This window comes from Oxyura jamaicensis, chromosome 20, assembly GCF_011077185.1.
Source record: "Oxyura jamaicensis isolate SHBP4307 breed ruddy duck chromosome 20, BPBGC_Ojam_1.0, whole genome shotgun sequence".
NCBI classification, from domain to species: Eukaryota; Metazoa; Chordata; class Aves; order Anseriformes; family Anatidae; genus Oxyura; species Oxyura jamaicensis.
The window spans coordinates 6,024,986-6,052,357 of record NC_048912.1 but is presented as its reverse complement, the minus strand read 5'-3'; the positions used below and the strand labels follow the sequence as shown (position 1 = coordinate 6,052,357).

Below are 27,372 nucleotides of genomic sequence, written 5' to 3'. Positions count from 1 at the left end.
TGCCTGGGAGGGGGTGGGGGCTATAGCAGGGCACTGCGGTGGGGCGGTCAGGGTGCTATAATGGGGCTGTGAAATGGGGTGGTCAGGGCGCTATAACGGGGCAGTGTGGTAGGGTGCTCAGGGTGCTGTAGTGCTGCAGGGCGGGCAGCGTGCTATAGGGGGGCAGTGCAGTGGGGTGGCCAAGGCACTATAGTGTCGTGGGGGGGTCAGGGTGCCACAGTGGGGGAGTGCAGTGGCATGGTCAGGGCGCTATGGTGTCGTGGGGCGGGCAGGGCACTATAGCAGGGCAGTGTGGTGGGGTGGGCAGGGCGCTATAGCAGGCAGTGCAGTGGGGGGTCCGGGCACTATAGCGTTGCGGGGCGGGCCGGGCTGTATAGCGGGGCGCTGCAGCAGGGCGCTGTGGTGGGGCGGGCAGGGCGCTGGGTGCCCCTCCCGGCGGGCGGGGCGGCCGCCTTCATCCCCCCCCCCCTCCTCCTCCTCCTCCCTCCCCTCCGGGCCGGGATAAAGCGGCGGAGCGGGGCGCGGGGCGCGGGGCGCGGGATGGCGGCGCTGGGGGCGCTGGTGAAGAAGGCGTGGAGCGTGCGGAGGGTGCTGGTGCTGCTGTGCGCCCCCCTGGCCCTGGTGCCCGTGCTGCTCAGCCTGCCCCCCAAGGTACCCGGCACCGCCGGGGGGTGCCCGAGGGACAGCCCGGGGGGGGGGGGAAGGGGGGAGGACCGGTTTTGGGGCGCAGGATGTGGGCACGGGGTGGGGATGGAGCTCGCCTGCCTGGGGGTGTCACCATATCGGGGGTGTTCGCTTGGGGGTGTGGGGTGAGGGCACCGAGCAGGGGATGGCGCCGGGGGGGCTGCGAGGAGGGGGCTGCAGTTTGGGGGGCATCAAAACCGCGGACCTGGAGCACAAACGGGGTGCGCTGACTTGGGTTGTGGAGCGGGTGTATGGAGATAGGGGCTGGGGACACGAAGTGTGGAGCTCAGCCCTGGGGACACACAGGGGCCCAGCTCGCAGCTCGCTGCCCTCCTGCACAGCCCCTGACCCTCACCAGGGTCCCCCTGTAGGGTTTGTCCATGGAGGGAGGGGACCCAAAGTCTGCAGCCTGCCACAGCTCCTCAGGGCATAAACGGAGGGGGCATCTTGGGGTTGTTGTAACTTTTTAGTGGAAAGAGGGGGTAGTTCAAGTGAACTGTGTTTATATTGCTTGTGTAGGCACTGGGATGTTGCAAGCAGCCCATGGTTCTCAAACTGAGTAGCGCTAACAGGAACTTCTTGCCGATGCCCGGCTGCCTTGTTCTGTTTTCTATCAGTGGCTCTGAAAGGAGCGCTGGGGAAACTGAGGCACGGAGTGGGGCTGCAGCCAGCGTCCCACAGCGAGCTGCATGCAGAGCTGGGCTGGGGGCGAGCCCCCTGGTGCAGGGACAGCTGCGCCACCTGGCCCTGCCACGCCGTCCCCTGCGCCGCCGGAGGGTCCGGGCAAGCGGGGTGGGAAGCGGGGTGGGAAGAGGGGTCTGGGGTGCTGGGAAGGGAGCGGGGCTGCAGGCACCTCCTGCACTGCTCCGGGACGCTCCTGGGGAGGGGCTGTGTCCAAAAAAGCCTTGTGAGTGAGATGTTTGTGGTGCTCTGTAGATGAGGAGTAAATCAGTTTGGTAAGGTTCGGGCTTTGGTGAGGTTTGGGCTCTGGTGTGTGAGACGGGCTGCACATCAAGCAGCATCTGTGGCAAAACTGGAGAGGGAAGGTTTTGCAGCTGTCCCATACACACAGCTCTCGTGCACCAGGAGCATCCTTGGGTGGACGTCCACGTGGCTCTGAAGTCACTGGGAAATTTTGTCCCACTGACACTGGCTCAGGATTTCACCCGTATATTCTGACTCAGATCCATTTGAGAATGACTTTGTTTATATCAGAAAATAAGCGATGTTCAGTGCGTAGCAATTACAGAGTGATTCAGATGCTGTAAGGACATGGAGGTGGCATTTACTTCTGTCAGTGTAGTGCTTGTCAGTGAAACCTTTAAATTCCAGACAGCAAAATAAATCTCCTGAATTAAATAATAATAATAAAAGTATGGCCTTTGCTTTATTAATGATATAGTATATTAAAAGAGAATATCCTTCTTTGGAAGTAATCTATTTTTTTTTTCTTTCTAATTTGCATTATTTGGCTGAGTTCTTAATATTGAATGTTTGCCTCGGAGCAAAAAGCACATTGCATAACAGGTACTTCATCCCCTTTCAGAGTCATAAGTAGCTCATATTTGTTTGTACATTCATTTACTGCAGCTGAACAAGTGACTTCAATGATATTTAATGTTTCCCTGTTTGACTCTGGCACTTGTAAACTCTGGAGCTGTGGTTGTAGGGCGAGCAGATGTGCTGTGCACCCCGCACAAGTTCATGTCCGAGCCAGGCAGTGGTTAATCATGGGAGTAAATCACAGATGAATGTGGCACCATGCTGAGGGAAAGCCCTGCCTCTGATGCCCATTTCACTGGTGGACGTGTATACTGAGAGAGCGACTGTAGGGGCTGGGGTGTTCGGGAAGGGAAGGAAGAAAAACCCCTCTGCTGGTGTGACAGGACTGCCTGCCCCGACTGCAGCCGTGCAGCACTGGGGGCACGCTCCTCCCTGTGCCCTGCGGAGGAAGAAGTGCTCGCACAGCCCAGGCTGATCGGCTGTATCAAGGGAAGACTGGAGATGGAAAAGTGCAACTGCTTCCAGCTGCACAGCTGAAGGAGCAGCAGGATAGGGGAGGAGAGGACGTGGCCTCGCTGCCTGCCCACTGATGATAGCGATCTGTGCTCAGGTGCCTGTGAATGCTGAGTGTGTCACAGTTAGCCATGAGCCTGTCCAGGACCTGCATCGCTGCTGTCCAAACACTGACACTCGTGCTAGGGTGGCTGCTCAAGCAGTGGGATGTTCAGGGCCAGCCCTGCTGTGCCCTCCCCAAGTTGTCCCCGCGTTCAGCCTGCAGCTGTGAGTAACCAGACCACTGCAGCAGTGTTCAGGGGGCAGTGACTCACCTGCTGTTTCAACACGGAATTACCCCTCGTTTGTTCAGCGAGAGATGAAGCTTGCTGTTGCACCAACATGGGATTAAGCTCAGCCATCCGGAGCTGTGCTCCAGCCAAGCTGCAGGGGCAGTGGGAAGCAAATGGAAGGGTTTACGCTTCTAACAGCGGCATGACAACACAGGGAGCGGGGAGCAGGAGGAGGAGAGGGTTCAGTGTTGGGAGTTGGGTGTTACTGGGGTTTGGAAGCTATCCTGCTGTGCGATGGGAGATGTGTGCCCTCCGCTGCACCGCACGGGTCACAGTTTGTCCCGACACGGGACTGGAGTCCAGCCTCGGCTGTCCTGGGCAGCCACGTCACAGGAGCTGCCTCGGGCACTCAGCAAGCTCCATCCCAGAAGGAATTCAAGTTAAGGTCTGCTGCTGGTGGTACTGGGAGGCTGTCCCAGACAGGGCACCCACAGAGAGCAGGCTGGGGCAGGAAGAGCCCCTGGGGGAGGCAGAGCTGTTGTAGCCAGCTTTATGCTGAGTTGTGGCACAGCTGGTGCACAGGAGGGTTGGATGGGCTGGAGAGCCCTGTGCTCCTGCTGGGACAGTCACTGTGCTACCCGGCAGGGTGTCAGAGAAACACACAGGGATGAGAAGCAGTGAGGCTTGGCCCCTGCAAGTCTCAGGAGGAGGCTTCACCCATGAGAGAAGGTGTCTTAGAGGCATCTCTGCAGTACTTTCCTGCTCTGTGGGTGCTAAAATCTCACATCAAGCCAGAATTTGCCTTATTCCCACTGAGATGCTCAGCAATTATGGGAACCCAAGGTATCAGAGCCTTAAAAAGGCACCCAAGGTTTGGCTTCAAGGGCAGCATCTCACTTGTCTCTGGAGACCAAGAAATCATGACCTACAGTTTGTATAACGGAGAGCCACAAGTAGGATGTGGTTTCTCAAACGTGCTTCTGGCAAAACCCGATGGCCTGTGTGCAGTGGGCTTACCAGTGAAACCTGCTCCTTGGTGACCTCTCTCTGGAAGCAAAACCCTTTGAAGAAAAAACACACATCAGGTCTGGCCTTGCTGCTGCATCCACATCTGCGTGCTACTACTAAAACCCTCATCAGCTGTCACCCTACAGTGGTTGGTCTCCAAATTGCCCCACGTGTCCTTTCAGAGGTGGAACGTCAGGGCTGGCGCTGACGTGATAGCAATACCCCTTGTTCATATTTGATGCCCTTTGTAGGCTGCAGTCATGGAGAAGGAGGCTTGCCTCAGTGCTTTTGTCAGCAGTCCCCTTTCTCGTGAATAGAGAAATGAAATTTCTACTTTGCCAGGAGCAGAAATTCTGCTTTGCCTAGCCCTCTGGGTGCGCTCCCCAAAGCGTGGCTGGAGCAGTGAGAAATTAATGGGTTGTGCCCGTCACATAGCACAGCACAAGGAAAGGGTCCGGGTGGCTTCCCAGCACCCAGCTCTCCGCACAAGTGTCCGTGTCGCCTCCCTCTCTGGTGGCTGCTGAAATGGCTGAAATTGTTGTCCTGTGAGCGGAAGTGCCGGCGACCCCCCGGCTCGCGGAGCTGTGAATGATTGCAAAAAGCTCGGCAGGGCAGGAGGGGCTGGAGGAACTGTTCTGCTGGAAGGGGCATGGGGGGCACTTTTAATGAGCTGTGCAAAGAGCTTGTTCCAACAGCTCCTAATGAACTCAATGTCTACAGCCTCTTGGCTTGGTAACAGCTGAGGCAGCCAAATCTTCTAAAAGGAGCTCTGAGCAGGCGAATGGGTCCCAGTGCCTTCAGAAAACAGGCTTGACTTGACTTCCTCAGTGGACATAGAGCCATTTAACATTGACTTGGATGTAATGAGTCTTCCTGATGAGAACAAGGAGACTTTAGGAACTTCCAGAAGAAAAATGGCTTTGCTTGCACTCAAAAGCAACAACAGAAGCCATCTCCAAAGGAAGGCGTTGGGGGGGAATGGGTGATGCTAAAGGAGGCGATGTGGTGGGGCATGTTGTGCAGGGAGGTGGAAGGAGCTGGACCCCGGGCTGGAGCGATGCCCGCTGTGTGCTGCGCTGCAGGAGCACGGGTGGGCAGGGGCAGCACTCAGGAGAGCAGCCTGGCAGGTGAAATAGTGACTGCAGCCTGCTCATGTTTCATGCACAAAGTCCCTCTTTGTGTTATATATGCACTTGGTGATTTATAAAGGCCAATTTCACGAACGTAATGATCAGTTAAAAGAAGTGAGAGGAAGAACTTCAATGAGGAAAAAGGAGGGATAACTGGAAGCTGGGTGACTACCATTTACCAGCCTGGAGTTAAGGCAAGTCTGGCTCAGAGCAAGCTGGCACAGAGGAAGTGAAAGCAGCAATGCTCGTGGTAGGAAAAGGACAGTTAACAAGAATTAATATTAATTGGAAGCTAAGAACCATAGACAACATGAAAAGGGATGTGAAAGAATTGAGGAAGAAATCCCTGGGCAGGGCGTTGCAGATGATGAGCAATATTTCAAGTGTGTGGCACAAAGGGAATCTGAATCAAGATACTCTATTGCTAGATGGATAATGCCGAAAAAGCTGTATTCAATGCAATATTTCTGTTCTGGACTTGTATTACAATACTACTACATATTAAATATTTTTATCATGACACTGACTAAAGGGAAATGAAAATACTTGCTTGAGATGACACCACATAGTTGAACGTGACTGCTGGACTGGCTACCCACAGCCAAGAGGAGAGGATTAATGTGGTGTTTGTACACACAGAGACATGAAAGTTAAGCAAGGGCAGTGAGAATCTACCAGGCTGCTATTTGCTGAGGTTGTGGCTTTTACCAGAATGCCCTCCCAGTCTGCTTCCACAGTTCCAAAGCAACCTTGACAAACTGGAGAAGCCTCAGCATGAGCAAAGGACAGGAGAACACGCCACATGATGAAAGACTTCAGCAGCTTGGCCAAGTTCTTTCAAAAAAAACCCAGAGGTATGAGAGCACATCCAGTGTGAGCAGGGTTTGGAGAAGGGAGGTCCAGGCTGAAGGATGAAAGTAAAGCACAAAACGAGATGCAGAGAATGACGTTCAGGTTACCACAACAGACTTTTAACAGTGAGGTTAATTAACTGTAGGAACAGTTCACTAAACTTGTGGTGGTTTCACCATCACAGAAAATGTTTCCTTTTTTTTTTTTTTCTACCAAAACATAGCAGATCTATCTTTAAAATGAGGCTGAAATGGAGATTACCTCATATGGTGCTGTTTTAGCTTTGACGTCCATTGGTGTTTGAAGTTGTAGGATCCATTGCTCCCTCCAAGAGGAAGTGTGAGCCTCAGACCTCTGAGGCAAGGAAGATTCTCTGGAAGATGCCTGTATTTGCCATGAATTCCTGTGATCACGGCCAGTTTGCCCACTTTGAGCTCCAGCCGTCTTGTTTGTGAAGCAGAGAAAAAGATGCCAATTACAAAACACTTCAAAAAGTTTAAGTGCTTCATAAGCTTTATGTCTTTTTGGTGTAACTCCAGAGCAAAATATCTTCACAAGCATTCACTTTAGCTGTAAGAGCTTATGCCCCTGTGCTAATGGCCCCTTTCTAGCCACTCTGCAAATACCCAGAGCCAAACAGCTCCGCTGGCAGGAATGCTGGTAAACAGGGCTTGTTTTATGTCCAGATTACATAATGTTTGCAGGAGCTGTGTTAGGAGAAATCAGATTCAAATACCCATCCCCTTGGAGGACAGGCTGTGGCCGAGGTGGCCAGTAACACTGTTAGGGCTGCAAACTGGGGGGCAGTTTGTGAGCAAGATGCTAAAAGCCACCAGTACTTTTTTGCACTGAGTAGTTCCGAGTATCATAGATAGGATATTTCTTTGTGATGGTAGTGGGATACAAGAGCTTGAAAAGCTCTGGTTTTGGCCAAAATATCTGTTGGTATTGGGTTCTGGAGGGACCTGTAGGCCCCTCATTTGCCTGGTCATCGGATGGGTGCTGGGGAGAGCCTGTGAGAGGTGATGAGGATGTGAGGATGCACATGCAGAGGCTGGTGGAGCAAAACCAAAGCTTGACTGGGCCTTAGGGTAGGGCTTCTTCAAGCACTGAGCCCATCTGGTGGGGTTCTGCGAGAACTGGGCTGTCTGGGAGCTTACTGGGGCTGCTAGGGAGCAAGGTCTGGCAGAAGCTTCTCGTGCCCCCTTCAGCTTGGTGGTAGGGACTGATGGCTCATGCATGCCCATGCCTTGGTGCTATGCCTGGGCAATCTGGTTCTCCTCATCTGACCCATATTCCCTGCCAGTACCTCCTTTCCCCAGGGCACCTCACCTCCCTGTCTCCCCTCCAGGAGCCTGCCTGCCTACGGGAGACTGCCCCTGCTGGAGCTCACCAGGTCCCCAGTGTGGAAAATCCCCGGTGCCTTCAGTGCAGCAAAGACAGCATCTGTGTCTGGAGGGGCAGAGGTCACTCCCGAGGGTCTTGTGCAACAGCAAGGAGAGCTGCTCTAGTCCAGAGCCACAGAGCACTTTCTTGGAAATCATTAAATGGTTATAAAATTAACCCGATCACAAGACCCATTTAAAAGTTTGTATTTGCTACCATTTTTCTCCGTGAACTTTGATAGAATTATTTTGAAAAAAAAATATCCCAGACAAAACACAAAACAAAGCTGCCTGGAGGTGAGAGGAATAGAAAAGCAGAGCTGTCGAGGGATGAGGTCTGGGGGGTGATGGTGGAACTGTTCCTGGGGACAGCTGTGACCATCCCCATGAAAGACCATTCTTCCAACATCAGTTAGCATTTGCTGGTGGTATACTAATGCTACTTGCAGGGCACTGGGTCAGTAATTAATATTTGCAAGATATTTTGAAAAACAAAAGTTTTAATTGTATTAAGGGTTTGGTTCAATTTTATGAATTACTTTAAGTTTTATTCTGTGGAGCACGTACTCCAAAGCTGAGTTATTCCAAAGTGGTCTCGTTCCTTTCTTTTTCAATGATTGCCCTATTTTAAATGAAAACTCATTTAATATAGGTGCAGTTTGTCTGCTTTTGGGGTAGAATAGGATAGACAAACATTACTGCAGTTTTATTTTTAAAGAGGTTCACTGACGATAAGTTGGTGATGTTGATGGGTTTCAGAATTTCAGTAAAGCTCTCCATCCAGCAGTTTTCTGCCCTGTTTTGGTTTTACCCCTTGGCTTTTCAACTTACAATGAAGATTAGTTTTTAGATTCATGCTGTATTTCATTGAAAATTTTCCCAGAACATTTTCCATATGCTAGAAAACAAATATCCCTTAGATCGTAATTACCTTTTAAAACCATACTTCATCTGTTCAATTAAGTCAATTGAAATCTTCACTGATCTGATCTTGTATCAAGGTGTTGTTAAATATTTGCAATTGCTCTACCCCTGTAACAGGCAAAGCATTTGTTCTGAAGTTCACTAGTGCAATTTTCCTTGCAGAAAACTGAAGAACATTTTGCCATTGGGAGAAAAAAATAATTTTTATGGCCTTTAGAGACTGAATGGAAAATGACTTAATGAGAGCAAAGCTATTTCTTTGGTATATGGAAAGAGCCAGAGCAAAGAGGAATTACTAGTTGCCATGGGAATGAAATCACTCATCTAGTGTGCAAACATTTTAAACATGAATTTTTACTTCTGCAAAAATTAGTGGTATTGGCTTTGTTGTTCGGGTTGCACAACTAAGTTCAGGGGAAGTAAAGCCATCAGGAGCTCACGGGAACCGCCGCGTGCCAGATTTGAGCTCTGGGAACAGAAAGGTTTTACTTCACAGTATCTAATATGTCAGCGCACCGTGATCTAAAATCGGGACTATAAACAGTCTTTGAATGCAGAGCTTAGGAACCTGATGTGATGCGGTAGCTCTCCTGTGATTAACTTATTTGATATCTATTCAATAATCAAAGCAAATTGTTCTTGGCTCTGTGGTATTGTCTTTTCCACATGCACGAAGGCACCTGAATTTTACAAGCTAAGTTACTTGTCAGCCACAAAGTTGGAAGGCTAAAGGTGAACGACAACTTCTGTCACTTGCCAATTTTTGGATGTGTTTGATGACAAATCCCAGTTGTGTCTCAGCATGTGCCAGCAGCCTGGAGGGAGTGTTTGCAGGTGGCCTGAGGCCTTTTGGCTCAGCCCTACCTGCTCGCGCCTTGCTGTGATCTCGGCAGCTTCATCTGGGCCCTGCTCTCCCCAGAAGTCCTCGCACGGAGCCGGGGAACAGCGCTGGCCTCCCCCGGCAGAGCCTCAGCCCACCGGGCAGGGGAGGAAGGTCCGGGCGGAGGAGGCACAGAGGTGCCTTTGAGAAACAATTCAACCTGTTCGACAAGCTGGAAGAGAGTGGGGAAATAAATAGCTCTGTGGCTTCCAAACGGCTCTGGGCAGTTATTTATAGCACTGTGGGCATCCTGCCTTGTGGCCGCTGACAATAAGCCCCTTCAGCCCTGCCGTGGCCCAGTGGCTCCGGCTTCTCGCCTTGCGCTGGGCTCCGTCCGCCCCCCAGGTGCTGCCCTGGGCTCTGCTCCTCAGGCTGGGGCCGTTGTCCTGACTCCTTTCTGTAGCTCCTGGTTTAAGCCGTGGATGTCGGGAGAAGTGGCTCTGCTCTGGTTGTGCCTCTGGGGGGATGAATGAATCGGGAGTGCTGGGTGTCCGCCAGCCTTGGCATGGGAGGCACCGGGCTGGGGCAAGATCTCTGCGCTCAGGATGTGGCATGGCACCAGAGAGCTTGATTTATTGATTTCCTGAGGGACTGGGATGGGTTGCCTTGGAAGGGTTTCTAACAGATCTCTCAGGAGACCCTGATCCAGTCAAAGCAGCTTTTCTGTGTGCCTCCTATTAAAAATGGGGGACTTGATGCATCCGTCTCTGAAAGCTGTTTTCTCATAGACATGCAAAGCCCGATCCGTGGAAGTTGGAGGGAAAGCACAAACAATGAGTGTAGCAGCTATCAGGCATGGGGACACCTAAGGACATTAGCAGCTCTTGCCCTAGCAGCAGTGCATGCTGAGCTTTAGCACCCCAAGTCAACGTGGAGGAGCAGCTCCTTCTCTCCAGAGCTTCCTTGGTTGGTGTCTCTGTGCTTCCACCCTCCAGCATGCAGGCAGCTCAGGAAATTGAGGAGGACTTGAGTTTTGCCGTGCTTTCAGAGAATGTGTAAGCCCTTACAAAATCTAGGGAGGAAGATGTTGCCCTTTATGGGAAAGATGTGGGGGAAATACAGTATCCTTGAAGGAATAACTGGTGCGTATTGCTTGTCTCGGTGTCTCCAACTGAGAAGATTTCTCCAACACCACATCTTTCTTTTCCTCTCTGTTTCTCTTGCAGGAAGGACGATGCCTCTACGTGATCCTACTGATGGCCCTGTACTGGTGCACGGAGGCACTGCCCCTGGCTGTGACGGCTCTGCTGCCCATCGTCCTCTTCCCCTTCCTGGGCATCCTCCCGTCTAACAAAGTCTGCCCGCAGTATTTTTTAGACACCAATTTCCTCTTTCTCAGTGGTTTAATCATGGCTTCAGCCATTGAGGAGTGGAATCTGCACCGCAGGATTGCCCTCCGGGTTCTGATGCTGGTGGGAGTGCAACCAGCCAGGTGACTGCCGGGGCAGGGGGTATCCATGGGGGGACACAAGCTGCAGGTGGCTGTGACGCAGCCCTGCTCACACACTGCTTTTTCCTATTAATTTTACAATGTCCCCACACATGAGCTTTTCTCTCTGTAGCTAGAATATGTTAGCACTTGCCAAACTCAAGACATTCAGCTTTTTCTTTCTTCTTTATTCCAGGTTAATTTTAGGGATGATGTTGACAACGTCCTTCCTGTCCATGTGGTTAAGTAACACTGCCTCCACTGCTATGATGCTTCCGATCGCAAATGCAATTTTGAAAAGCCTCTTTGGCGAGAAAGACACCTCTAAGAATATGAACAGGGAACATGAAGATATCCAAGGTAATTGAGACAGGGCAGTAGTATAAGCCAGCTGAGGTCTGCCCTGCTGCCATCAAATATGCCCCAGTGCTGGTCCCATTGTAATATTTATTTCATTACTGTGGTGAAAGGGTATTGATATAAAGCTCCCTCTTATCCTGCTCCTTCCTTACATCATGCCAGGGGCAATGCTTTTGAGTTGGAAATGTCTGGAAAAGAATGAGAAATGGTGATCCCCAGGCCTGTCACTGGCACAAGTGGAAGTCCAGCTCTGCGTGCCCACTGGGATGTGGTGATGGTGGGGTTTGTAAGGTGCCTTGCTGTAGGGTGGCCAGAGCTGGGGGGTGCTGTAGATACCCCTACAGCCGTGTGCTGCATAATGGTGCCTTGCTGCAGGGATGGGCGAGGGTCTCAGCCCCGCCGTGGCAGCACGCATGGCTGCCCTGTGCTCCTGCACAGGTCATTTCTCCTATTTTCCTATTTCCTCACTTGTGAAACTGGAGCCTGAGCTGGGAGAGAAGGGGAGGATGTCAGGCATGGCTGGCAGGCTGAACACGTTTTTATAAAGTGCTCTGTGATGTCCCCTGGTCCAGTTTGGTATCACTTGGTGTTGAGAGTGAGCAGGTGCTGGACAGGCTTGGTCAGGGATATGCAGTCAGAGAAAGCCTTCCTCCAGCCAATTCCCAGGAGTTTGGGATTATGGCAGACAGGCATGAAAAACAGCAAAAAGGAAATGAAGCAGTGAAGGCCCCTTTGCAGTTATTGCTGATAGTATGATCAATAGTCACAGCTTCTCTTTTTTGCACTAATTAGATGTTCTTTTGTCTCTGCAATTTAAAAACAATGGCTTTTTGGTTCCCATTGGGTCCTAAAGCAGGATAACGAGTCCCCAGAAGAAGACTGAAACATGCATACTCTAATACTAAAGGTCAAACTAATCATTTGTCATTAATATCTAGCAATCATGAGATGTTTACACTCCACTCTGCTTTATCACATTTGCTTTATGAATTTTTGACCATGCACGTACAGTAAAATCAATCCCACTGACCATCTTGCTACGTTTTCTTATTCTATGGAAGCACTGTGTTCTGTGAGCGTCTTTTTAACCTTCTTGACCCCATTTTCTGACCTGATTTGGGTGTGTAGCTGTGAGGGCAGTTTAGGAACATATAAAACCAAGACCCCCGTTGTCCTAGACACTGGCAAGCACAGAGTTAATGTCCCTGGTTCAAAAGGCTTAGGGTGGTGAGAGAAGCCAGCAAAGGGGGAGGGATGCAAGTAGTAGAACAGATAAAATGATGCTTTGCAAATATCATGTGATTGCGTGATGTTGGATTTTTCTTTTGAGATAGAGACTTGTAATAAATACAGGGGAAGCATACACATGCACACATACAGTTCTGTCTCTGATCAATGGGTCACATTTCTCTGCTGCTGAGACCCTCCAGGTTGCAATCAGCTATGCCCACGCTCAACCATGTGGACAAATGCAGACCTGAGTAGGTCTGCATGCTTGAGTTGGTGATAGCTAAACTTTGGAGTAGATCTTTTTCTCATTTTTACATTACTAGCTACTAATACAAGAATTCAGATGAGCTTTGGCGTTTGAAATTTCAGCTGGTTTTGGTTGTTCAAGGTGAAGGTGGGGTTACAAACTGATCACCAGCAAGCAGGCTTCTTTTGTTTTGTTTTGTTTCCAACGGAAATATTTTGAGGGTGTCTTCTATTTTTTTAGAAGCAATAAAAGTATCATTAAAGGCACACTTCTCTAGGACAAGCCTTTCTGCCTCTAAGGTATACAAGGTATTGGGTGAAATGGCCACTGAATCTGTCTCATGCTGCTCTGTGCAAGGCCAGGTCCCAGCCCCCCAGTGTTTTTTTTTTTTTTTTTTTTTTTTTGCCTCTTCTGACTTAACGGACCTGTACAAATTTTCAGCCCCTTTTTACGAGTTTCATAGGAAATGATTGCTCTGCAGAAAGTCTGCCTTTCCTTCTCATGGTTGTCTTTTGCAGACCTTCCTGGAGAGGTAACTCACAGGTGATGCTGGCCAGATGGGAAGGGAGTTTGGGCTTAACAGGGGAGAACTGGAAAAATGTTAAAAAGTGGAATAAAATACATGTCTTTGGCTTGAATGAGACATCAGTGGTGAGAGGCTGTGGGCTAAATCCGATGGGGGATCAACAGTCAGCCACAGGTTAATGTTCTTCTAATTACAACCCTCTAATGTAGCACCCTTGGAATGAAAGCTCAGCATGTGTGCATCCAAGCCAATTAACTCCGATTCGGTAAATTAGCCATGTGTAAAACATGACTGTGCAAAACGGCCTGGCTCACTGAGCTGGAATGAGGGGGCTGTCCTCAGCGCTCATGTGTGAGTCCGGAGACTTTGACCAGGGGCTCCTCTCTGCACACTGCTTTCAGTGTCAGGGGCACAGACAGGCAGAAGAGGGTTGGGTTTTGGCCTGAGGAGGGGCGCAGGGAGGTTTGGGGACTGATGGGGTGGCTGTGGTGGGTGACAGCAGTCGGCTGGCCCGGGGAGGTGCAGGGATGCACCAAAAATGGGCAGAGCCCATGTACAGGTACAGAGGCCATAGTGACCTGGACTGAAAGTGGATGAAACTCCTGAATGTTCCTGTCCTACAGGGGATGTGAAAAATAGGTTTCAGGCAACCTCAGGCAGTCATGCCATGAGCCAGAACTACAGCTGCTACAAGCCTTAAGATGAAATAGGGTCAGGAAAAAAAAAGAAAAAAGATAAAAAGAAAAAAAAAGAAAAAAAAGTGATTGTATTGCATTTCTGGTCTATCTTACAGTTTCTCTTTCTGAGTTCTCCCTGGGGCACACACGTGTGTGGCAGTGTGATGTACACCTCCCAGTTTACTGCTGAAGAGCACGTGGGTCCTTCTGGTCAAAATTTACCCTTTCCCCCAGTTCTGCTGAGTCCTGGCTGTCTTCCCTGTGGCTGGTGACAAGGACACCAGGGCAAAGCCCATGAGACATGCAGGAGGGTCCCTGAGAACTGTGTGTGTCACCAAGTCCCCCTGTGGTGGCTCCAAACTAGTGCTGAGGTGGGGTGTGGGAGGAGCTGACCGGCCAGTTGTGGAAGGGGTGGTGGGCTTGGGAAGGGTCCCTGCTCTTGGGGTGGGCGTCAGAGGGCCTGGTACAAAGCCTAATCATCAAATATGTCTTGCTCTCTCCTTTAAAGAAGGAACAGCTGCACGGTGACTTCACAGACTTCCCACCCCATGGGCACTGAGCTTGAGGCACTGAGCTCTGAGGCACTGAGCGCTCCTGCTCAGCCTTGGGGAATGTGCCCTGGGGATATGCCAGGCCCAATCCTTCTATCCTTCTTCCTAAGAATGAGCTATGGTTAACTACCCCCCTCCCAAAAAAAAAAAAAAAAGAAAAAAAGAAAAAAAGAAAAAACTACCCCAAGCCCACACCTGGGTACGTGGCACCCTGGAGCCCCTGCCCGTGCTGGAATACCCCAGGGTCTGAGCAGGGGCAGAAATAGCACCAGGAGGGAGCACCTCTGGGTGCTGGAGGAGAAGCTGGGTGCTGCAGCAGGCCCGGAGCGGTGACAGCAGCAGACAGGCTCGTTCGTCCCCTCCAGGTGCTCCTGACCCCGTCACCACGGCGTGAGCTCCCCCTTCGTTTTAGTACTCCCTCCTCGGTAAAGGGTGGTTTGCTCCCTTCCGCTGTTTGGTTCGAGGAGTTTTCTAGATGCTTTGAACTGTTTTAAAGTCCTAATCTTTCTTTTTCAGCATCTTTACAGCAGAATAAACTTTACACTGTACCAACTGAGATGCAGTTTCTGGCAAGTACTGAGGAGTAAGTTAACTATTAAGTTTGTATTAGAGAGTTGAGACAGAGCATTATCCCCTGAGCTAGACCCAGATGTAGGAATTTGAAATTCAATCAGTGAAATGTTTTGATTGCACCACAGCTCCCAGTCGCTATAGACTGGCCGCAGAACCCCTCCTCTCTGTGTCCAGCATCCTTCCACACATCTGCATCATTGCAGGGATTTTCCAGTCACCCTGGAGCGGTACCAGAGGTGTCTCCTGCTGGGAAACGGTTCCTTGGCTTTCCCGGGAGCATCACACGTGTGAAGCCAGTGGTGTAAAACCACTAGGATTTACACAGTGCTGACGGTCCTGCTTTGATAACAACGATGGGAATGAAACAGCTCTTCAGGAATAGGAGTTTCTTTCCCCTCGGTGCTATCAAAATTTTCTTTTTTTGTTCCTTTGAGCACTTTATGACGAGTTTTTCAAGTGGCTGAGGGGCTGGCCAAGGCACGTGCAGTGTTTGGGCACTGAGGGTGCTCTGCACGCCTGGTGCTTCTCCGAGCCCCCTCCTGCCACACTGAGCTGCCCAGGTGTCCTGGAGGGCAGCATGAGCTTGGCTTTCTAAAACCTGGGAGTTTGCCTTCTTGTCAGATTCTGAATTGGCTGCACTGTGTTTAAACCAGGGCTCTCACCAGATTCTCTTTTGGACTGTTTTAAAGCAAAGATCTGACGGAGGAGAAGGAGGTTGCCAGCGATGCGCTCTCAGATTTAAAGAAGGAAGAAGAGTACAAAACAAACATATGGAAAGGCTTCCTCATCTCAATCCCCTATGCGGCCAGCATCGGGGGCACGGCGACACTGACAGGAACTGCACCAAACCTCATCCTTTTGGGACAGCTGAAGAGGTATGGGAGGTCGTCCTGGAGAGCCCTGCCTGTCTGCCAGGGTAAATCCTGCACAGCCAAGAAGTATTCTCCGTCCCTGTGGGAAATTCCCTTCTGTGCCGAGAGCTAGCTTGGAAAAGCCATGCCCTTTCAGAATGGGAAACTTTGTAAGTGGATGAAGGCAGAATGGTTGCACCAGCCTGAGCAGTGCTGAGCAGGTGCCTAGTGCCTAGTGTGTGGGTCACCTCACTGCTGCTCTTAACCCCACTGAGTTTAATGGGACTTGACCACTTGCTTAAAATTAGGCTCGTAAGGGTTGTCATGAAAAGGGCTGAGTAGTGTTTTGTGAGCAATTATATCTGCTGCTGTATGGTAGAAAGGAAAAATAAGGAACCCACTGCTTCTGGCCTGTTGTCCTAGGCATAAAGAATGCCTCCTGTGTTCCTAGGAGTATAGAACTGTGCCATCCTAAGTGCCTCCAGGTGCTTCTTAACTCTGGCCTCCACAAGCAGTATGTTAAGGCTCTCCCAGGCTTGTGTAACATTCCTACGAAGTTCAGGTTCAGACCCTCCAGCAGCTTTTTGCACCAGGATTTAATCCTGGGTGTTGAAGATTATTGTTGTTGTAGAAGAGCATCAGCCATTTGGAGAGAGGTTTTCAAGTGTTCTCCTGCACAGCTGGGCTAGGTGAGCTGTGCCTGGCTGGGTAGCCCAGGGGTTGTCCCTGTGCTCCCCACATCAGCTAGAGCCCAGAGGGGTGCTGTGCACATGGGGGAATGTTTTTAAATGCACAACTGGCGAGTCTGTGGGGTATTTTGCTGTTGGTTTCAGATGTTTGCCCTTAAATTGAAGGGTGGTTTTCCCTTCTTGCATTAACTTGATTTTTTCCCCATTTGCTTAGTTATTTTCCAGAATGTGATGTGGTGAACTTTGGTTCTTGGTTTATGTTTGCATTTCCTTTAATGCTGATTTTTCTTCTCGTGGGATGGCTATGGATCTCCATCCTGTACGGAGGAATCAGCCTGAGGTATGTTTATATTCCCTGCGCATATACACTACTCTGGTTACGCCAGCATTGTGAAATACATATTCATCATGATTCTCATACTAAGTCTAACGATATCACCCAGAATCATCTGCTTGACCATGGAGGGTTTCGTCACGAACTTCAGGGTGCTCATGCTGTAACATCCTCCCTTTTTAAGAAGCTGTATGTGTGTTGTCTTCAGCAAAATGCTCCCAGTTCTGTAAACATTTTCTGAGCACTGCTGTCACAAGAGAGTCTTTTATCTTTCCATCTGCTTTCTGCTCCCACCGGCTCGCTGCCACTAGCTGACTGCTGAGGGGAAGGGTTGGATGTAGCCCCGACAGTGGCTGTGGTCTGTCCAGGAAGGGACTGGGGTGGTTTGGGAAGGGGTTAAAGGAGGAAAAGGCTGTGCAACCACTCAACAAACACTGAAGAAGCAAAAATCTCTGAACAACAAATGAAACAAAGTGTTTTCACTGCTTGCACCAAAACCCCTTTTGCAAATGTGACTGTGTGCAAAGTTTTGGGCTGCAGAGGTGGGTGAAGACTGGAATAAACCACCAGAGTCAGACCAGGCAGATTCCCTGCAGATGGGCAGTACCATGTAACGCTGAAATAGCTGTGTGATGCAGAGTCACCCTGCTCAGAATCAGCCCCCAGAGATCTGGCATTCAGGCGGGTGCTTGCTGTTAAAATAGGCTCCTGTGGAAGCATCAGGGTTAGGGCTGAATGCTTCCTAAAAAGTCCCCGTTCTTCCATCTCAGGTTGCAGGCAGTTTCAAGCATTTGGATGCATGCAGTCAACAGCTGCTGATATGCAACAGGGAAGTTTTACAGAAATCTCATAGCTGACTGAAATACACGTAGAGAATACGTGTTACACGTGCATTCAGTGAAACACAACCACTTGAGGTTCTTTTACTGCCTGACCTGGGCTGAGGGAAGTCAGTGGCAGAACTGGCAGAAGGGAAAGCAGGATCGGACTTCGAAGACCAGCGTTAAATCTCGGTTGCCCTGGAATTAGTAACAGAAATCTCCTGGAACATAAGAGCCAGGATTTGTTCCTAGGGCTGGAACTTGGGTTTGGAACAGATTACTTCATAACAGGGCTTCGTTTTACAACAATGCGTTAATCTATAACTGAGAGTAACGTGTTTTACTGGTAAACCTTTGCTGCATGCATGCAACCCTGAGTGTACACAGCTTAGAACACTTGCAGCGGTGCCGCACTGATTAATTTGGAGCCCTTTTTCCCTCTGTACACTCTCATATGTGATAGTAACAAACTCCTAGTCCTGCTTCCTCCAGGGACCATACAGAACTTCTAATAGATAGAGAAGTCTTTAATTGTTATTCTGAGTTACAAACACAAATAGCAAGGGGGGAAAAAAAGAGAACAGGTGTCCAAATATTTACATTGTCTCAGAGGCAGGAAAAAAAATCAATGGGAAAGTTTCAAGCTAGAAAATGACAAACGCCGCTCCTTACATTGCTGGGGGGGCTTCATGCACAGCCGGGGGATGCTTCGCTGGCTCTCAGCCGCTCTGCAGCCGCGTGCCCAGGGCTCTCACGAGCCTGGATTCATGCATCCTGTGCTAAGGGCTGGGGCACAGCCATGGCACAACTGAGCAGGTGAGGGAAGATAAGGTAATTCTGCTGGCCGAACCCCCTGGCAAAATGCGAAATGTCTCTTCTGCTCAGAGAACGTGATGCTTTTTGTTTTGTTTGGCTCCTCTCTGTCCGCATGGAGCCCGGCTGTATTGGGATAGCTGTGGCCAGCACGGAGCAGAATTCCCAAGTGGCAAAGTGCCTCGGGAGGGACACTGCGAAGCTGCACAAGTACAGCCACCGGTCTGCTGGCGTTCGGCTGCTGGGATTGCAACAGCTCGGGAGTAGTGGTTGGGCTTTCTGTATGGGCAGAAAAGTGCAGACAGACAGACGCCGCTCCACTAGCGGGCTGGCTTTGCTTAAATCCAAAAGACATTAAAAGGCTGAGGTGTTGGTTGATTGAGTGAAGATGAAGCTGCCATTCGTAGCACCCTCCTAGACTCAAAAAAAAAAAAAAAAAGAGGTACATCTAGTTGAGGTTCAGAAATTTCTGATGATCAACAATTCTTTTGTACAGAAGACCTGGCCATGATTTCCCATTGAAATGGTGACGGAATGAAGCAAGCTCAGGCACTGCAGGGCCTGGTGGATGCAGCTGGTGTGGACACTTGAGTTTTGTAGTTTCACCAAGGTCACAGGCAGGGCTAGTTCAGGCATGGGACACGATGGGAGGTGAAGTGCGAGACATGAATGTATCATTTGTATGCATGTGCTCCAAAGGATCAAACGGCGTGTGCGGTCAGCACACCGGGCTAAGAGGCTTAGCCACGAGCACATTAACATTCCTGGCCACAGAGAAATTCTCCACATTTTTGCTGAGCCTCAGCAGCATCCTGAGATTGCCCAGGAAATTGCAGGTGACATGAGGAGTGAAGGAACAGGTTCATTTGCAGTGTTACCCGCTGCCTGGTGTTCTGCCCGGGTAGTTATCTGCTAGAGATGATGAAATCCTGCAATGCTGGGATTTTCTTTTGGCAATCACAGCCCATGCTGGGGGAAACAGTGCAGAATATAAATGAGACAAAACTTCCTACCCTCTGTGGGGTTTCTTTTGTATGAAAGCAGACTTTCTTCCTCAGTCCTGCTGAACAGTCAGTGTACTTAGGGTGCTTTGCTTTGCTGCATTTTCATCCCCGTGCCCCATCCAGGCGCTGTCTGACCCGCTTACCGCAGACCCACATTTCTGCATGCTGCTGAGCTGTGTGCTCCTGGCACCAGGGGCCAGGCTCCATAGGTGACACCGGGGCTTTTCCACTGCTATTCAAAACCAAGCTCCTACTATATCAGAAAGCATGCCCTCAAAATACAAGCCAAGCTCGCTGTCGGTGTCACTGGGGCAGCTGGGTGCACACATGCCCCTGTCTGTGCATGTGGACATGGCCACAAGCATGCTTGTGTCTTGTCACGAGTGGGAGGAAATATCCACGTCCAGCTGCACCCTGTGAGGCGTGGGGCTCCATTTGCCAGGCTGTTCCCACTCTCGGTGAGCTGAAGATAATCCAAACGGAGCTGGAGAGACATGCAGCCGCGGGGGGTTCCTCTGGGAGGAAGTTTCTCTTTGAAGCTTGCAGAGCAGGCACGGAAGGAGTTCACCGAGTGTGCACGTGCTGCAGTAGTAAACGCAGCCTTCACGAGGGTGCCAGTGGTGTTGGGCATGTTTGATGATGTGACTGTCTCTTGGCAGGGGCTGGAGGACAAAAAAATCAAATATAAGAGTGGATGCAGAAGCCCGTGCCAGAGAAGTGATAAAGGAGGACTATCAGAAACTGGGCCCAACAAAGTGAGTCATTGAGTCGGGACTGAAATGAAACAGAAGTCGAGAGGGTTGGAAATGTCCTGTCTTAAGAGAGGTGAACTGAGGGAAAGTGATTTTTTTTTTTTTTTTTTTTTTTTAGCAGAAAATGAAGTACACATTTCTACTCTATTCGTGACCCAGTGAAGTTTGCTTTTTTGCATGCTCCCTCCTCTTCATTTTCACTAACAGGAATAACAGCAAATAGCAGCTTGTACTCAAATCTTATCAAGAACAAAGTTCATATTATAGAGTGGATTCATGCTGGCCTGTTTAATTACTGTTTGTAGTTTTTCTGCTCCAGAAACCAAAGCAATCCTGTTTGCTTTATGTAACTAACTGATTCAGGCTGAATTTTGGAGATTTGTTCATTCCTGTTTGTAGCTGCTCAGCAAGGCAGGGAGCATTTGCTGAGGAGGCTGATGAATCATATAATAGATATAAATCATATAGATTTTGGATATAATTTAAGAAATCTGAAGAGCTGCTGAAAGAAAGCCTATGGAAATAATTTAAATCCATTTTATGCAGTAGATATTTTTTTCTGAATAAATCCTTCAACGTTATAAGTCACATGAAGAAAGAACACCACACTTTGGGTTCTTATTGTGGTTTCTCAGAGATCTTGTCTTCTGGAAGAAGCATGCAGGTTGCAGCGATGGGGGTCATACATTGGAGAAAGAAACCACTAGAAAGAAACATGAGAGTTTTAGATTTATGAGAAATGCCCCAAAAAGGGGAAACAGGAAAGGCTAAGTATCTCCAAGAATCAAAGCATAGCTATATCCAACCAGCCACCAATATTCTGGGCAACCAGGGCTGGTGAAGATTTTTGAAACTAGGTCTTAACCTCAAAAGGTCTGTGGTTCTCCATCTGTAAAATAATATTCTTATGCTCACGGCGATGCTGGGAGAATTCAGTGGTGTTTGTGTCATGCTATTGACATTGTAATTGTTGCTGCTGTGTGGAAAATGAGTGGTTCTTCAAAGACAATTGGTTGGGCCTGTGCTGTAAATGAAAGAAATTGGTTTAGTTGTTCCATTCAGTACATTATCGAGCAGCCTGCAAAATGTCTCTGAAGAATCAAAGTCCCACTTTGAGGTCTAGGAGCAAGAAAGCCCATTAAGCCATGCTCGACCAATTTGATTAGCAACCCCATAACTTCAAATCAGTGTAAGTGGCTTCTTCCCAACAGTTTACATGCCCTTCCCTGTCCTCTGAGAGGTTTTAAACAAAGCTTTAAGGCATTGTCTTGGTTAAATCTTGACTCCAATAGAATCAAGCCTAATACTTAGAGTATGATACTGCCATTTAAAGATCCCCCTGCTATTTGTCAATGTGCCTAAGGGATGCTGTTTAGGTTTTGACCTTGGGGAATGTTGTTCCTGCTGTCTCATGTATGATTTGAATCTTAGCTGTCCTTTTACATGGCTTGAACTGGAGAGAAACCACCCCTAGCTGATCAGTATCAGCCCAATCTGTGCTTTAGGAGCATCCCAGAGGGCAGTGATGAGAGGAATGACCTTGGGAAGCTGCTTGGCCCTTCCCCTCTGCCCCATCCACAGGGTCAATTTTGCAGACGTGTTGTGACATCTGCTCTGGGCATTCCTGATGCCCATCTTTCCTGTCCTTGATATCTTCCAGTAAGAGATCACTGCTGGCAAATACCAACATCTGTAAATAGATTTGCAACCTATTCCAGTATTCCCCTGTAGTTATTTTTAGAGAAGCTGCCTCCCTTGTCACCCAACCGCTGCAGCCTGAACTCGATACTTGCCCTGTCTTGGCCTCACCATATTAGCACAACATTTTAACTACATTTCCTTTCATTTTAGGTTTGCAGAACAGGCAATTTTCTTCTTCTTCTGCATGTTTGCAATCATGCTTTTCTCAAGGGACCCCAAATTCATTCCAGGCTGGGCGAGCTTGTTTGCACCAGGGTAAGATTTTATTTTCATTCCACTGCCACATTTTTCAACAGCATTTCCAAGTCTGAGATTCCTGGGTTTCTGGTTGCATTGCTGAACACTGTTACTCAGGTTTCCTGGAATAAATTAAATGGAGCCCCAAGTTCCAGGGTGAGCTTAATTGTTTCTGTCTTGTGAAGGAGGTACACGAAGCCCTCTGGGAAGCTGGCACTGCAGATTCTTCCATATGTGTGTTTGAGGCCATCCCTGGGGTTTGAGTGTGGGGAATACACGCTGTCTATACATAAATTTGCGTATTTATATTGAATTCTTGTTGCAATCCACTGATTTCACTGGAGGTCTGGAGAGTGAGGAGCTGACTCTATGTGCTATCCTGTCTGTTTTGCATGTTCATCTCCCCTGTGACATCCATACCTTGGGAAGACAAACAGAGGAGTTGGGGATTGCTAAATCTCAGGGAGGGTGTTGTTATTTCTAAGCAGAAGAGACCTTTATAGTTTTTTGTTTGTTTTTATATATAAAGTCACAGCTTAACAAATGATTCCTTAATAGAACAAAGTAGGTATGGACTTTTCCTCATCAGTTAATTGCTCCTTACAATCAAACACATGCTTAAGCTCTTTATTGGGTGGAGCCTAGCTTTCAGCTTACAGTCTGAGCATTTTGCAAAGAGCTCTTATAAATAGCTGGTCCAGGCTCTGTGCCTCCTGCTCCCTGCGAGGAGCTGGGATATCTGTCCTCACAGCCCCTTGTGGACTGACCACAGTTCCACGAGCAGAACTGCTGGAGCATCGCTGTTGGGGAGAATTTAGTCTTGTTTTTATATTTGCAGGGCTTTTGCATGGGGTTCTTCACAGCCCGTCTTAGAAATGTAGCTCTACAGGGAATTAAAAAGAAAAGAACTGTGAACAAGTGTTGTTCAAACCCAATGGAAACCTGTAATCTTCTTTCATAAATCCCCATTCCCTTAAACTTTGCAATTCTGCAGGCTTGTGCTTCTTACCAATGTTTCTGCTGCTTTTGGACAGGTTTATCTCAGATGCGGTTACAGGAATCACCATTGTGATCATTCTCTTCTTCTTCCCTTCCCAAAAGCCTTCCTTCAAGTGGTGGTTTGACTTTAAAGGTGAGTAGGAGACCCCCCAGGGCAGGGTTCCTGCCCTTGCCTGGGGTCAGTAACATCCCATCCTGGGACTGCACCACCCGTGGCATGGGGATACAGCCGGGACACACGGAGGCTGTTGTCTGACATGGCAGCAGAGGTTCAGCAGTCCCTGCCCTGCTGCGTGTTGCAGGAATGACCTCCTTGCTCATGCTGCTGTCAGATGATGCTATGTGTGTTTGCATGTGTTAAAGATCACCATTGACCTGCCATAGCAGACAGGCTTGCGGCACTCGCAGACATTCATTGTGTTGTCCAGACTGCAGGAAGATGTTTAATCAGGCCTCCTCTGGGTAAAATAGCTGTGCCCTTGTTCAACAGAAAATTACAGCCCCATTAGTGCATCCTTCCACATGGCAGAGCTCACTTCATCATGTGCTAAGAGATGGCTGGAGGGGAGATGGGAGTTCTTTGCTATAAAACTCCCGCGTTGTTGAATGGCAAGTGGAAAATTAGGAACATCTTCATGATTCAGATGGTAGAAAATTTCCTCCTTCCCTGTTGAGGACAATGTTTGTGCCTGTTACAGAAAGAAAATTAACCCGATGTTAGAAGTTCCTCAACTTTAGAAACCTCAAAGAAAACCTTAAATGCTAGAATTTCCTTTTTCTTCCTTTTTGTTAAGGTCTTGTTTTCTGATATTAAAGTAAATGATATTTTAATTGTCTAGCTTAAGAGAATCCATGTGCATATTTTAATCAACAGCAACTCATGGTTAGTGAGCGTTGGTGCTGATGTCAGGCTGATGATGTCGATGTCAGATGGTGACAGACGTCCTCCTCTTTGGGTGGGTGCTTGATGTGGGATTTTCTCTTCGTCTAGCACCGAACACGGAGATGCAGCCCTTGCTGACGTGGAGGAAGGCCCAGGAGACAGTGCCCTGGAACATTATCCTGCTGCTCGGAGGAGGCTTTGCCATGGCGAAGGGCTGCGAGGTGAGGCAGCAGAACTGCAGTTTGGCACGGTGCCATTTGGGGCTCTCATTTGGCTCTGGGAAGTTTTGCATCTGCAGTGTCACAACGCCAAAAAGATGTTTCTCAGCTGAAGGCATGTTTCTCAGCTCCCCCTGACAGCAATGCGCAGCAGATAAGTAAGGAAGGGTTAACAAACCTTGCAACTCCTTTCAGACTGCTTGCTGTTAGATCCCCTGAAGACACTGCAGTTGTGTGGGCGGTGAAGATCGTACACAATTTGCAGATCTATGAAAGGATCTGAGGAAAGGAGCCCCGCTCTGCAGCTTGTGTGCTCTCCCTTCTGCAGGAGTCCGGCCTGTCTGTGTGGATAGGAGGCCGCCTGCACCCCTTGGAGGGCGTACCCCCGCCCGTGGCCGTCATCCTCATCACTATTGTCATCGCCTTATTCACAGAGTTTGCCAGCAACACGGCCACTATTATCATCTTCCTGCCTGTCTTGGCTGAACTGGTAAGGCAGCCCAGTGCTCAGAGGGCACCTTGTGGTGGCTGGGCTGGGACGGGCACCGTACGGATCTCCTGCTCCTGGAGGGGGCCTTAGGCACTTTGAAATCCTTGGAGCAACAAATCAAGGGCCTGTAGCATAACGGGAACACTGCTGGATAATAATCCTTCAAATGTTGTTGGTGAAATACATTATTATCTGTCACAGAGTGGGGGATATGGCTCTGTACAGTGCACTAACTACTTGCACCCTTTAATTATATCCGCCTTTCGCTCCCAATCCCTGAGATACAATTTCTGTTCCTTTCTGTTTTTCAAGGCCATTCGTCTGAAAGTAAATCCCCTCTATTTAATGATACCAGGGACTATAGGATGCTCCTACGCATTCATGCTGCCAGTCTCGACGCCTCCTAACTCAATTGCATTTTCTTCTGGACACTTGATGGTCAAGGATATGGTAAGTTGCTTTAGAGATACAAAATGCTGAAAACAATCAATGTGAGTGAAATGTTGAAGAAAGTAACTTTCAAGCGTGTTGCCAGTACAACATGTGAAAAGACAGAAATCTCGTACTGCGGTGTTGGAAGGCACAGGGATATAAAAGGAGCCTAAGGTCTAGGCCTGTGAGATTTGGATCCATGGCTCCAAGTGAAGGCAAAACTGGGTTTGGTTGTGCTCAGCATCTCTCAGCCCCTGCTCCTGTTCCTGCCACTGTCAGCAGCTCAACTTGCAGAGGTTTCTGGGCGAAGGAAAAGTTCCTCAGCTCAGCGAAATAAAGCTTATGAGCAAAATTAGGCTCAGTCCCAGTTTCACCTCACATTCCTGTGGCTAAATGGATGCTAATATTTTTGATGGATCAAAGCTTGGAAAGCATCTGCAGAGTGGTTTAAGAAAGCCCACTTAAAATGTTGTTAATAGTAATCGCAATTAGACCTTACTTTTTATAATATTTATATTCAAATAAGTTCATTCTTCACATGGTGCAGATGTCTAGGCTAAACTCACCAGCTGCCTTTGTGTTTCTTTTGTAGGCAAGAACGGGGTTGCTTATGAATCTAATGGGAGTTCTGCTTCTTAGCTTGGCTATGAACACGTGGGCCAAGAGCATCTTCCAGCTGGGGACCTTCCCTGCGTGGGCTAACATCCATGCAGAAAATGCCACATCGCTCTTGCCAGCTGTAGAAAACATCACTTTTAGTGCACTGAATAAAATATGAACAAAGCCACCCCAGGGGAAGGACTCACTCACTTAGGACTTGGGCACTGGAATCGTCAGCGCGTGCACAGGAAGAAGGCCCCGTGGCTGCCCACACGGCATGGGACCCTTGGGTTAAATTTTATTTTTAGCAATACCGGTCGGTGTCGCAGCATCTGATTTTTATTTTCTCTGAAGATCCTTCCCCCCCTTCAGGTACCAATCAGATCCTCCTGGTGAATTTCAGCTGTCCCTCGCAGGTGGTTGTTACCTGCCCAGCCCGGTAAGCGTCGAGCATCTGTGGGTAGGTGCCTCTCCCCCGGTGAAAGCTACTGAGCTGTGCTGCTCCAGCTTCTGATACCCTTCCTCGTTTTGGAGAGCAGCCCCGGGTGGAGGCAAGTGGATTATTTCCGTGCAACCCAACGTGAGTGAGTGTATCAGAACCTGGCTGGGGAGGAGGCAGCGTGGGCCGGGTGCTCCTGGCAGGACTGCAGAGGCTGGGGGCTCGGTACGATCTCATGAGTAATTCTCTCATGTAAGGACGAAAACTATTTCTTCAGGCTTGTGCATGAAAGGATGATTCAGGAGATGTGTCGGTAGGACTCGGTGCGTTGCCCCATGCTTTGGGAACAGGAAGGCACCAGTTTGTTTCCAAACCTGGTCAATGTTTTGAAAACCCGGATTTCAGTCGCTGCCTGGCTCTTCCCACTGAGTGCAGATGGAAGTTCGGGGCCAAATTTGTTTCTGACGTAACTGTGTGGACATCGGTGGTGTTTCAGCTTTGGGAATGTGGCCAGTCTTAGGTTTGTGAGACTGACCCACTCGTGAGCGACCTGCTGAGTCACAGGTCAGTGGGCAAGCTGTATTGGAATATCATTGACATTTCTGAAAAGTAGGCTTTGATTCTTAACATATTTTTATTTCTGATTGCTTGGGTACTTTCAATGAAAGCATCGCAAATTGACTGTGATTTTAATCACCATTTTATCCTTTTTTTTTTTTTTTTTTAATTTTCTGTAAGAATCTAAATATTTAATTTTAAAGATCAGTCATTGAAATAGACAGACGGGAAGGTAAGGAATCTGATTCTTGGTTTAGGGAGGGTTGGTGACTGGACTCTGAATTGGGCTCCGCTGGGTCCTTTCTCTGATGGCATGGGCTGTTGGCACGGCTGGTGTAACAGCTGGTGGCATGGGGTGAGGATCCAGCCCATCCCTCCTGCCCTCATGCTGCTGACAAAGCCCAGGGCCAGGCTGGAGCTGGCAGGGTGATGTAGCCCTTGGGGCCAGTGCTCGCTGCTGCTGCTGGGTATTACCTTAGGGTCGCACTTAGGCAGGGACTTGAGGTTGAACCGAAACCTCCAAAACCAGCTGAACATGGAACTTTGATCGATCAAGTTCAGAAAAAAACAATCCTTAATGTTCAACGAAATCCTTCAACTTAACAAAATCCATAATGATCATGGAAAATGTACAATAAAGCACATTTGTTAGCACGTCACTTTGTCCTGTTTGCTTTGTAGACTGAGGGGAGAAAAGCAAAGCCTGAGCCTCCCCCTCCCCTAGCTTCCCCCTGTGATTTTGGCACTGTTCCCATGGAGGAGCAGATCTCCCTGCCAGCCTTCCAGGGCTCGGGCTCTCTGCATCGA

The 27,372-nt window shown here is 49.0% G+C and overlaps 1 protein-coding gene across 1 annotated transcript; it reads left to right on the top strand.

The window, feature by feature from the left end:
- Nucleotides 1–496: 496 nt before the first annotated feature.
- On the top strand, nt 497–27,219 carry SLC13A3 (solute carrier family 13 member 3). The gene is made up of 13 exons (XM_035344055.1): nt 497–651; nt 10,318–10,583; nt 10,777–10,940; nt 14,688–14,754; nt 15,434–15,619; nt 16,499–16,624; nt 19,916–20,011; nt 21,860–21,964; nt 22,981–23,078; nt 23,937–24,049; nt 24,375–24,536; nt 24,849–24,986; nt 25,561–27,219. Exons 1-13 carry the CDS (start codon nt 541–543, stop codon nt 25,744–25,746), a joined length of 1,818 nt encoding a protein of 605 aa, XP_035199946.1. The 5' UTR covers nt 497–540; the 3' UTR covers nt 25,747–27,219.
- Nucleotides 27,220–27,372: the final 153 nt, after the last annotated feature.